The sequence below is a fragment of the Lepidochelys olivacea genome (genome assembly GCF_965140295.1).
Source record: "Lepidochelys olivacea isolate rLepOli2 genome assembly, chromosome: 2".
Lineage (NCBI taxonomy): Eukaryota > Metazoa > Chordata > Testudines > Cheloniidae > Lepidochelys > Lepidochelys olivacea.
The window spans coordinates 161,687,644-161,700,173 of record NC_140412.1 but is presented as its reverse complement, the minus strand read 5'-3'; the positions used below and the strand labels follow the sequence as shown (position 1 = coordinate 161,700,173).

At 41.1% G+C, this 12,530-nt stretch overlaps 1 protein-coding gene across 3 annotated transcripts in view; it reads right to left on the bottom strand.

Moving 5' to 3' along the window:
* EPB41L4B (erythrocyte membrane protein band 4.1 like 4B) overlaps positions 1 to 12,530 on the bottom strand; it is a 246,643-nt gene that overhangs the window by 24,583 nt on the left and 209,530 nt on the right. For all 3 annotated transcript variants that reach the window (XM_084619648.1, XM_084619649.1, XM_084619650.1), the window contains 2 exons: positions 8,876 to 9,014; positions 8,313 to 8,390 (listed from right to left, as the gene is read on the bottom strand). In XM_084619648.1, the coding sequence (XP_084475774.1) occupies positions 8,313 to 8,390; positions 8,876 to 9,014 (217 nt within the window). The remainder of the gene's footprint in view (positions 1 to 8,312; positions 8,391 to 8,875; positions 9,015 to 12,530) is intronic.

Sequence of the window (12,530 nt, the reverse complement as noted above, 5' to 3'; positions counted from 1 at the left end):
CTAATGCTATTTTTTAACTGCTATCCAGCCAATTTTACTTGGCACTCCATGCCAAAAGGGCTGGCTAATGCAGCTATTAATGCTCAATACGTTTTTGCCTTTTACTGACAAATTGCTTTTCACAGTAATTGCAAGTCTCTTTACAGTGAAAGCAATAATGCTGTCTATTCCTCAGTGTAAAGGGTTACTTGGCTTAATACAACTTTGTACATGAAAATTTAGTCACCAAAACCTACTCACCTAGTCCTTACCAAGATGACAGCTCTTACTGGTAAGTCTGGGGTGGGAAAACGTTTTACTCCCCATTTAAAAAAAAAACTTGCCCTGAGTGACTAAACAACTGGAATTTTGCATAACCCATTTTATTTTTTCAAATTAGGTAAAGTAGTTATGTGACCTTCCCCTTGAAAACGACTGGTCTTTGAACTGGGTCATTAACCAAGTCATCTGTGTGTGCATTCGTTTCAGGTTCCTGTCTCTTGGTGCTGTAATCCATGATATGAGAGTATTATGATATTTCTATTTTGGATAAATTGGAGAATTGAAAATAAGAATCCACAACTGATACGCTGAATTCAAAAGGTCTGACTCAAAGTCACATGAGATATGCGTGGTGGTCTTACATCCTGGTAATGGTCTGAAAGGTTGTCAGAAAAATTCCTTACTCCCCCCAAAATTCCTGCTAGTATCTAACTCAGTGGTGAGGAACCTGCAGCCCATCAGAATAATCCACTGGCAGGCTGCCAGTCAATTTGTTTACATTTGCACTGTTGCCCACAGCTCCCAGGGGTCACGGTCGCTGTTCCCAGCCAATGGGAGCTGCAGGCGGCCACGCAAATGGAAACAAACTGTCTGGCGGCCTGCCAGTGGATTACCCTGACGGGCTGCCTGTGGCCCGTGGGCCACAGGCTGCCCACCACTGATCTAAGTGAGCTAAAATAAATTGTGTTGGTTAATCTTGTAAAATCCCATGAGATTTAGGACTGTTATATGACACTTTGACCAGCTGTCCATTTATTGCTGAAGAAGAAACTGCAGTCCAGTCTCAAATCTCTTGGCACCTTCTCTACCTCTCCTTCCAGTCCTTGTTGCTTTTTCTAATTTTTTGTTGTTTTGTTTCTCTGTCTATTGAATCAAGCTAATGAGTAGACTTTACTTACTTCATCCGTTACAGTGATAGTTTTTGAGCTCTGCTTATTTGTTTTTGGCTAATTTACACTTGTTTTTTGAATAGTTTAAATATGGCCTTTCATTAGGGCCTGGCTGTCTGTCATTCCTATCAGCATCTGCAGACTCTGTTAAAGCTACCACTGTTGAACGAATGAGCTGTTTCAGCCATCGTCACGCTTCTTTGAATGTAAGCAGTTGAAACTGCTGAGCATTCATTTTTCCTCAATTTTTCATTAAAAATAAAAAGATTCAAGCAAATTCAAATAGTCAAACAGGCAAGTTTGTAGAGATGCAATCGGGAGTAACTCTCAAGCTATTTCTAACTGTTCCTCCCATGTATTATAACAAGGACCACTATCAGTCGACTCTGTTCTGGGACGTCTAATGTCTTCAAGTTTATTAGGCCTAAATGTTAGGATATAGATATTCAGGCCTGTCTGCAAAGGCCTGTACTTTAAGAATTTAGGGGTATTCTTATCACTTTGCTAGTTCTAGAGGTATAAAAGAAAGAATCAAAATCACTGTCTGCTGGTGTAAGGGCCTTCTCTTACTGTGACAGTTTGAGGCCCTGTTCTTAGGCTAAGGCCTTTGGCTAAGCAGCAGAGGCAGCCATAAGCTAGGAAGCGAACAGTCACATCCTCACATTCCAAACTAGTCACATTGAAATAAGGTGCTATTGGGCTGTCAGGCACTATCAGGACAAGATTGTATTCCTATCACCTCCAGAGAAAGGGAAGTGCCTAGAAAATGTAAAAGGAAACTTAGTTTGATAGCATCCTGTCTGGCAAGAACTCACTTATCAATAGCTGGGATGTGAAATCCTCACTTCTGTATTGTTTTGTCATTATAATTCCCACTTTGCTATTGTTTGTCTGTTTAATCTCTGTCTGGTTCTGTGATTGTTTCTGTCTGCTGTATAATTCATTTTGCTGGGTGTAAACTAATTAAGGTGGTGGGATATAATTGGTTAGCTAATCATGTTATATGTTAGGATTGGTTAGTTAAATTTCAGTAGAATGATTGGTTAAGGTATAGCTAAGAATATTACTATATAAATTAGGGGCAAACAGGAAGTAAGTTGGGATTCGAAAATAAGGAAAAAGGAACTTGTATTTAAGCTTGCTGGAAGTTCACACCAATAAACATCGAATTGTTTGCACCTTCGGACTTCGGGTATTGTTGCTTTCTGTTCATGCGAGAAGGACCAGGGAAGTGGGAGAGTGAAGGAATAAGCTCTCTAACACTAAAGTGAGCATGAACATAACTTAATTTTGGTTACATTCAATTCCCATTCCAATGCTTTACAAGTTAAATGGATCAAATGCTGTGCTCTTTCATATTCTGTGCAAATCCACTACAGTCAAGAGGATTGCATGGGCCCATGACAAGTATTTCTAAAGTTTAAACATTTGTTCCAAAATCACCTTCAATTAAAAATACATTTATGATCATTTTGATCTTTCAAACATATCGATACATACGCTATGACAGGGTCAGGGCAGATGACTACACGAGAGTGATAGAAGGTAGATATATAAACTCATACCACAGTCTTGGTAAATACAAACTAGTGGAAATAATTTCCCACTTTCTACCAATAGGTGGCACATGTGGCACTAGTAATTTCTACATTTGCTACAGTGCATATATGAGCAGGTATAGACTGCATGTATCATGATGACAGTAAAATGCTTTTTTCTATTTATTTTAATGATTTAATCATTGTGTATAGGCTGTGATCCTATCCCATCCTCCAGGTCAGTGTCCACAGGCACTGAGTTAATGTCCATGCGCACCCCTTCATGGAGTCTGGCTTTACTGGTAACACAAAAACAAGATTCATTGATGTACTCCCTTTTGGGCTGCAGAATGCACCTACCACCTTCCAAAGACTTGTAGATGGTCTCCTAGTGGGATTAGGAGAATATGCAGTCATCTACCTTGACGATGCGGCCATATTTTTGGATTCCTGGGCAGAACACCTGGAACATCTACAAAAAGTCTTCGAGCGCATAAGGGAGGCAGGACTAACTGTTAAGGCTAAGCAGTGTCAAATAGGCCTCAACAGAGTGACTTACCTTGGACACCAGGTGGTTCAAGGAACTATCAACCCCTTACAGGCCAAAGTGGATGCTATCCAAAAGCGGCCTGTCCCAAAGTCAAAGAAACAGGTCCAATCCTTCTTAGGGTTGGCCGGATATTACAGGCGATTTGTACTGCAATACAGCCAAATCGCCACCCCACTGACAGACCTAACCAAAAAGAAACAGCCCAGTGCCATTCAGTGGACCGAAGAGTGTCAGAAGGCCTTTAACCAGCTTAAGGCGACACTCATGTCTGACCCTGTACTAAGGGCCCCAGACTTTGAGAAGCCATTCCTAGTAACCACAGATGCGTCCGAGCATGGTATGGGAGAAGTTTTAATGCAGGAAGGACCGGATCAAGAATTCCATCCTGTAGTGTTTCTGAGCAAGAAGCTGTCTGAGAGGGAAAGCAACTGGTCAGTCAGTGAAAAAGGATGTTACGCCATTGTCTACGCTCTGGAAAAGCTACGCCCATACGTTTGGGGACAGCGTTTCCACCTGCAAACCGACCATGCTGCGCTACAATGGCTTCATACTGCCAAGGGAAATAACAAAAAACTTATTCGGTGGAGTTTAGCTCCCCAAGATTTTGATTTCCACATACAACACATTTCAGGAGCTTCTAACAAAGTGACTGGTGCACTCTCCCCTGAAAGTTTCCCAGAATCAACTGGTTAAAATCATCCTTGAGATGTGGAAAATATTGTTAGTCTTTATGCACTTGGTAGTATATTTAGAGGTGCATGTGTCTTATTAACTCTGTTTTCTCTAGAGCTCCAGGAAGAAATCACAGACAGCGTTTCACCCTATCTGTGATTTGGGGGGCATGTCATAAATATAAAGGGAAGGCTAGCCACCTTTAAATCCCTCCTGGCCAGAGGAAAAAACCCTTTCACCTGTAAAGGGTTAAGAAGCTAAAGACAACTTCGTTAGCACCTGACCAAAATGACCAATGAGGAGACAATATACTTTCAAAGCTGGAGGGGGCGGGGGAAACAAAGAGTCTGTCTGTGTGATGCTTTTGCTGGGACCAGGTCAGGAATGCTCTTCAGAGCTTCTGTTAAGTTAGTAAGTAATCTAGCTACAAATGCATTAGATTTCCTTTTGTTTAAATGGCTGGTAAATAAGCTGTGCTGAACGGAATGTATATTCCTGTTTTTGTGTCTTTTTGTAATTTAAGGTTTGCCTAGAGGAATTCTCTATGTTTTGAATCTGATTACCCTGTAAGGTATTTACCATCCTGATTTTACAGAGGTGATTCTTTTACTTTTTCTTCAATTAAAATTCTTCTTTTAAGAACCTGATTGCTTTTTCATTGTTCTTAAGATCCAAGGGTTTGGGTCTGTGTTCACCTATGCAAATTGGTGAGGATTTTTATCAAGACTTCCCCAGGAAAGGGGGTGTAGGGTTTGGGGAGGATTTGCGGGGGAGGGGGGGAAGACGTTTCCAAGCGGGCTCTTTCCCTGTTATATATTTATTAGATGCTTGGTGGTGGCAGCAAGAAAGTCCAAGGGCAAAAGGTAAAATAGTTTGTACCTTGGGGAAGTTTTAACCTAAGCTGGTAAAAATAAGCTTAGGGGGTTTTTCATGCAGGTCCCCACATCTATACCCTAGAGTTCAGAGTACAGCATAAACCTCAGCATAAGCTCACTTACCAAGCTTGGAAGTTCCTAATATTTCCTTCTGAGACTTATTCTGTCCTATCTCCTTAGTTCACGGTGGGCCCTAAAAGATGCTGGCTCCTCCCCAAGTTCTATCCTGGTGGGAGATTTCTGAATCTATTTGTCAGCATGACTCGGGAATAGTTACCCTGAATATTATCGCAGAGTTTTAGCATCTGCGCCCCAGATGATCCAGAAGAAGAGCCGTGTTACAAATCATACTTATTTAATACACAAATGCAATAGTTCCAGGTTGTGTTTTGATTTCCAGGTCCTGAAAAGCTACAGATATGTAAAAGAGATGGATATGGTAGAAAAGGCACTGGTACTGTAGAACAGTTTTAACAAACCACAATCCAGATACTCCTCGTTTTATATCCTAACTCCTATATTTTTGAAAAATTCACAGTTCTGGGCTGAAGTGTAATGCAGTGTGCCAGCAAGGAATTCTGGGTTGAGTGTGCCTAAGCTACTGGAGAGACCTGGGAACGTTGAGCACAGGACTTGGGCAGCTGGGCCACAGGGTCCCACATCCCACAAGAAATCTGTGCCCTGGGAGTGTGCCTGAGAAGCCAGACTTAGAGACAATGTCTGGATGTTGCTCAGATTTAGGAAGCCTGGAAGCATCTGGGATCTAAAGGTTGGGTCTAATACAGCAGCCGGGTGACTGTCCCACAAGGGGAAGAGCTGTAACAACCTGCTCTGTGACTGAACAGAGGAGGCCAGTCTTCAGTTTCTGGCACACAGCACTGAAAATTAAAACAAACCAAACAAAACCAGATCCTGCCCCCCCCCCAGATATTCCAGTCAGAATTCTGAGATTTCAGTCAGAAAGACTGTGGGTATTTCGAGATTTTGACCTCCCATCCACAGAAGAAAGATATTTGATTCTCTCTCTCTAATTTCTCTCTTCTCCTGGAGGAGGACAAGTTACATAGGAGTTTGGTAAAGACATGCGTGGTATACATTAGTTTTAATAGTATTTAAATTAGCTCTCACTTGGTCCATATTTCCCTGCTTTCAACAGCCTTGCTCTTGTTCTCACAGTCACTTGTCACATGCACTCGTTTCACTGATGTTTGTTCTCTCACCTCTGAGAGCAAAACAAGAACCTGCTGTATTTTGCTAGTGGAGTTCCGTGATGGGCAAAAATAGGCCCCACACTGACAACAAGGGGGTTAATGAGGCAAATAGGCTCCACACTGGCAACAAGAGGGTTAAGGACAGCCTGTGGACCCAGTTAGCCCCACTCTGCTACACCTGCAGCAAATGCTAGGCACGGAGAGGGGAGTTAAAAGGAGCCCTAGCCTAGCTCTGGGCTGACCAGGAAGGAGAGCAGAGCTCTGCTTCTCTTGATGGGAGAGAAGCCTGTTTGCAGCCCAGAGACTGACTAGCTTGCCAGCCAGATAAGCATTGTAGCTAGAAAAATCCTAGGGATTTCTAGCAGTGGGGCAAGGGTTTCTCAGTTGTCTCAGCTCCAGAGCCAGTAGCTGCAACAGGAGCAAGCTTTTTGCTGCTAGCACTGTGACAAGATAGGGTTGAGTAATTAGCTAAGCAATGCCTATAAAATGACTGTGGAGCTACCAAGTGACCCCCCAAAGATCCTAAAGAGAGCCACCCAGCCCAGACAAGCAGAATTGAGGGAAGAGCATGGCAGGCTCCCCCACCTTCCCATGACAAGTGTCCACTCCTGAACCCCATTCTAGCAGCTGCAGCCTCCCACATCTCCCCAGCCTTGCGGGTACCTGGTCCAATCCCCTCCCACAAACTTGTCCTCATCACCGTAACTACAGTCTCTCTGTCCACCACTGTAGTTCTCAAGTCAGGAGGTAGTATGTCGAGCCCCAGTACCAAAATATCACTTCCAGTGAAGGATACATTGAGAGCACTCCAAGAACAGTAAGCAATACTCACAATAATTCTGATTCTGGGCCACATTTAACTGAATAAATACTAAAGACTTGATATAAACTGAGCTCGGGAGAAGAAACGCGCAGGCTCTCAGAACTTCTCTGGGTCTCCACAGTGAACGTCTGTTCCTTAGGTTTCCTGAAGTAAAGTACTGATTTTTTGAGAACTAGTCTTTTACTGTGGATTTTTTAAGGGCTAGATTGTGACAGGCCTTAATGTGTGTTGCTCAGACTGGGGCATGAATGCACAAACAGCCTTCCCCGCATTTTTCACAGCCATGCTCTGGCCTGTCACAGCTGTAGGTCAAGGGTGGACCAGGACTGCTCTCTGAAGTGAGCCAAAGGGGATGAACAGAGGTGTGGCCTCAGTCCCACATCCGTTCTGCACCTGCTGACTAAGGGGGCCAGCCACAGCAAGGGGAAGTGGGGTGCAGCATGGTGCAGTTCTGTGCAGTACTCCTGCACCCCGGGCTCTTAGTGAAATTTTCTTCATTTTGTGAAACATGAAGGAGAAAACACAGTACCGATGTAAATGTAACACAGGGTGTGGAGCAATTTTTGGCATGTAGCGTACTGTCTTTGAAGTAAACGGCATGTTCACACAATATAATGACATGACAGGATCTAGCTGGTCAATAAACAGTTTGGTGATATCCCATAGCTGAAATGCTTTTTAATAAAAAAAAAAATACATGCCAGACAATGCTGCACCCTCTATTGCTTTTTCTAATATAATCTCTTGGTGACAATAAAGATGACATGACAAAGTGACAAGCAGAACTGCTACATGGTATTTGACCTATTTGTGATGCAATGATTACTTTGGAAAATGCAGCTCAGGATCATAGTGTAATACTTCAGATTATCCATTGGGAGTCTGGGGTGAAATCCTGTTCCCACTGAAAACAATGGGAGCTTAGTTATTGACTTCAGTTGGCCTGGTTTTTAAGCAAAAACATAAATGTGCTTCAGAGTCTATTATTCCAAAGAAGGAAGTTAATGATTAACATGTATTAGGCTGCCTGTTTTCTTTTAAGCCAACGTGCGGTACTTTGAACCAACCAAAAGTGAAAGTATAGTCACAGATATAGGAGTGCTGGCTGATCCTTGAACTCCGCTGTGGGGAGGAAGCGGGGGACGGGATGTGCAGATCACTCCCAAAGATAGATCTAGCTACACATACTTATGGCATCAAAGAGGTTGGTCAAATTGGGGCAGCCCAGTAAAATGAGAGCAAATATCGCCATGATAGAAGGATTTAATTCCAACGCTTCAGCCATGATATTTGACAATGTGCACATTAATGACCTGATATTCAGAAGCACTGAGCTGACTTCAGTGGGTGCTCAGCACTTCTGAAAATCAGACCATAATTTTCTTTGTTTGGATTATTAGACAATGTGCAACAAAAAAACATATTCATTCTGGTTTTCAAATAGTTCTTAAAGACATTTAAACATTCCTAGTTGCAAACTGGAATTATTTACCATAGGTGTGGCTTCTGTGAAATCCATCAAAAGGTCACCTGGCTCCAAAGCAAATGTACTTCCAACATCTGTGGGGCTCTAAAGGCAGAAAAATATCCCACAAGTTGGGTAAACATTTAATATGTGTAATTATAGTTTCAATATATTTAATTAAAGAATAAATTAGCCAAGTAGGTTATAAATTACACATACAGTTTTAAAGGTGTTTTGATAGGTGAATCTGGAGAGATGGACAATAAAATTATATATCTTTGAAATCCAAGTAAATATTCATTGAGTACTCATCCAAAGCCCATTGATATTGATGGATGAACTCCCACTGACTTCAATGGACTTTGGATCAGGTACTCAATGTCCTAATTTTTTAGCTGCTGCCAGTATACATTGCATAGTATAAGTATATTGCTACAACAATTTCATATTAAAAACTACTCTCAGCTGTAAAATTATAGTTAATACTATCATCTCATAAGAACATTTAACCATAGCCACTTTCTGTCTTCAGATCTATCATCTCGAATAATTTCTCAGTCTATTTACGTGACCCCGTCTCTGCATCTTACCTTTGCACCAGGTGATATCTGGGTTTGTACTTCTGACATTTGTGGCGTACACGTTTTCTGTGACACGGGAGATGCTGATGAAACGGATGTTGATGCTGCCACTGCCGCTGCCAGTGCCGGAGGAAGGTCGTCTTCATCACTGTGGTCGTTAAAAGTGCATGAAGCTCCATTCATTACAAGGTATAACAGAATTTTGTTTTAACTTGCTTTGGAGGTGCGAGAGGCAGGGGGAAGGAGAGAGAAAGGAAAATCTGGACAGCAGCAGCTACAGTGCTTCTGAATGTAATTGTGTTCACCAGGCCAGGCATAATTTACTATTTTCAAATAAGTTTTCAAATAAATTAGATTCTCTTTAAATTTTAATGATTTCCCAGTAAAAAGTACTGACTAAACATCAACAACGAATGCAAAAACTGAAATGGCATGTAGTTTCAAATCTAACTTGATATTATGTACAAATAATTAATATGATGACTGAAAATGTATTTGATTAAAAACATACATTGGGGACTATTTCACATTACTTTTTCATTTTATAGCTTTCATCTTTGCATTTTGCTATTCTATAAGCTTGCTGTATTGGTAAGAAAATCCTCAAATAGATATACAGGATCAACATCAGCCTTGGTGTAACAGTAACCGTGAAGTTACTGGAGCGGCTTTGGCATGCAGTATGTATGTATTTCCATTTTCAAAATTCCTTAAAGGGCAGTTCTACTCTGAAAAGTAACTGTAAAAATAACATGGCGAAAGGCCATGTTCACTGAGAACTTATGACTCCAGATCAAATTTGCTCCATTTACAGAGAAGCCATTACTTTAAAAAACCAGGCAGTCAAGTTGGGTTATTTCCTTCTCACACTTGGTCACCAGTAAAAGAAATTCTGCAGAGCATATTGTTGCCTCAGTTACCACTGCAGAACCCCACTGATCACAAGTCATTGACTTCAGTGTGGTTTGGGTCAAGTTTTTAGTCCTCAATTATCCATGCACAGATGTAACTGGGGCCATAATTTTTGCCTCCAGGATCTTTACTACTGGTGGTGATGTGTGAAGAAAAAGAAAAACCAAAAAAACCCCCCAAAACTCAGCTTGGCTGTCACAATCCAGTGCAAGTTTGCTTCTTTTTATTTGTAAAGTGAGCAAATGTTAACCAGGCACTTACTGAATTACAGTGCACATGGAACCCTGCAATGCCAGTCTGACAGGCACTTTTCAGAGGCCTGTACTTTGGTTTTGTTTTAATCGAGGACTGTGCACCTATTGTTGCTGTCTATATAATCACTACTAACACAAGTTTCATGACACACTGCCCAACCCTATCTCAGCAAAATTGCTGTGTGGTTTGGTTAATACCAATGCTTTTATAAAATGATTAGACTTTGCCAACTAATGTGGTCTCTTCCACAGGTCATTCTTTTCCATGGAAGAACAATAATTAATCACCCAGAGCAGAATAGCATGTATGACACACTGTTTTCGTGTTTAAAACAAAATATAAAAATGACGGAGTTTATTAAATAGGTATTTTATTAATGCAACAAGCCAGATTTGGGCTCCTGACCTAGTTATTCTCTTTTATAAACATGCAGCTGACATTTTCTCAGTCCTTATTCCCCACACTCAGCAGGGATACTCTGGCTCTATCCCCAGCCTTGCTGGGTAAATCTGTTCCTTCATACTCCTATTTTATGTGGAAGCGGAAATTCTTTTAGAATCTGCCAATTCAGAAAGGCTTCTTAGGTCACATCCAACTAAACTGGGGAATGAATTTATAATCCTGTCTCATATGCACTGTGCTATTGTGTTCTAGCTACAGGTTTGAGCACAAGACTTTTTACCACTCTACTCCTTTCACAGCACTCCTCCTTTCACTTTTTGTACCTGCAATCCAGACACCAGAAGCTAAATCCCATTCCCACTGAACTCAATGGCAAAGATCACATTGACTTCAACCAGAACAGAATTTGGCCCCTGAAGAAATAAATGTAAGGGCTTGCTTGTCAAACACGGGTGCCTTAATTTTGCCCTCAGTATTTGGACATGAAGCCATTGTATATGCAAAACCTACACATGCAAGTACCTAAAGAAAGTTCTGCAGTGGGAGTGTGTTGGCTCCAGAACCCAGAGGTCAATGGATCAGAACCATTGTCTGCTAGTTTGCTTTTCATATGAGGTCAGACTAGATGATCACAGTGATCCCTTCAGACCTTATTATCTATTAATCAAATTGTACTTGCAATTATTTATTTTGAATGGGCTACAAATGAGGATTTTAGTTTTGCTGGTGTGAAAATGTGAAGCTCAGAGACTCTATAATTATATGTGTTATATAAACATTTGTTAAAAATATGTAATTTACTTTTGGTTTTGTAGCCCCTAGCATTTTAATTGCAATCTTCCACTGAGTTGCTGTTTTCTTAAGAGGCCATCATAATGGTGCAAGGCTGGGGAACTGAAAATCTATATTCTGATATTTATACAGTGAAGGTGAGATTTTCAAAAGCTCCAAAATCAAAATGTGCAAATTCTAACCTGAATCTCCATAAATGCGGTATTTTAGCTATACTTTAAAATATTGATTTCTTCCACTTGTGTAATTTTCCTGTTGCTTTCATTTTCTCTTGGGTTACCACTACTATTCCTCAGATCTTCACATTCACCATGTTTCCAATGCATTCTTCTACATTTCAACTGATGCATTCTCGCTCTCGCAAAGACAGCTCCTTCAAACACTTTAATACATGACTGGACTTTCTGTGGGTTGGCTGTGGCTACCATTCCCATAACCATCCCTCTCAATGGCTTCTCATATCGTCTTCATTCTCTGTAACACAACCTCCTCCCCACCCTCATCCATCTCTCTTCTCTCCATTCCCTGTCTCCTTACCCTCCTCTTAGCTACTTCTCTCCATCTGTCTTTGGTTACCATCCTTCTCTACTGCTACCACCATCTCTTGACCCCTGTACTCCCTTTCATTCTCACTACTGTACCCGACACTCTATTTCTTTTCCTCACCCTCAGTCGTTGCTTTTCTCTAATAATCTCAACTCACTGCCAGTTATTATTCTCTTTACCAACTCACCCTATCTTTCTTCATTGAACTACCTTAGGAATTAAGCTTCCTCCATGCCTATGACATTATTATAATGACATTATCCATATCAAAACTACCCACCTCCTTTTAGTATATCACCCGCCATTATAGACTTGCTCTGATTGTCTGATTTGTTAATGATAAATCTCTACTGCCACATGACACCTCCTTGATGATAGAATTGTTATCACATGCCTGACTGAGACCTGGCAACATAAGCACTCACTTTATTCCTCCCTCTGAGGATCCTAAAGTTAGTTTACCTTCTTTCTGAAAAATCCTCCAAATTTGATGAGAAGGTGGGTGACATTGCCTACCCATATTTCAAATTCTTCCCACCCGAATTCACACTAACCTTTCCTTCGTGATCAACTTTCCTCTTTCATTACACTCCACATTCTGAAACTGTCTAATCTAGAAATAATGATGGGCAATTAACTTCTTTTTAAAATCTATTTAACTCTTCTTCAGAAATTCTCTGACTTGATCGAAACAATTGATTATTTTCTCTTCCAAACATCATCATCCCTATAGTCTTCAGTATTCCTATAGACTACT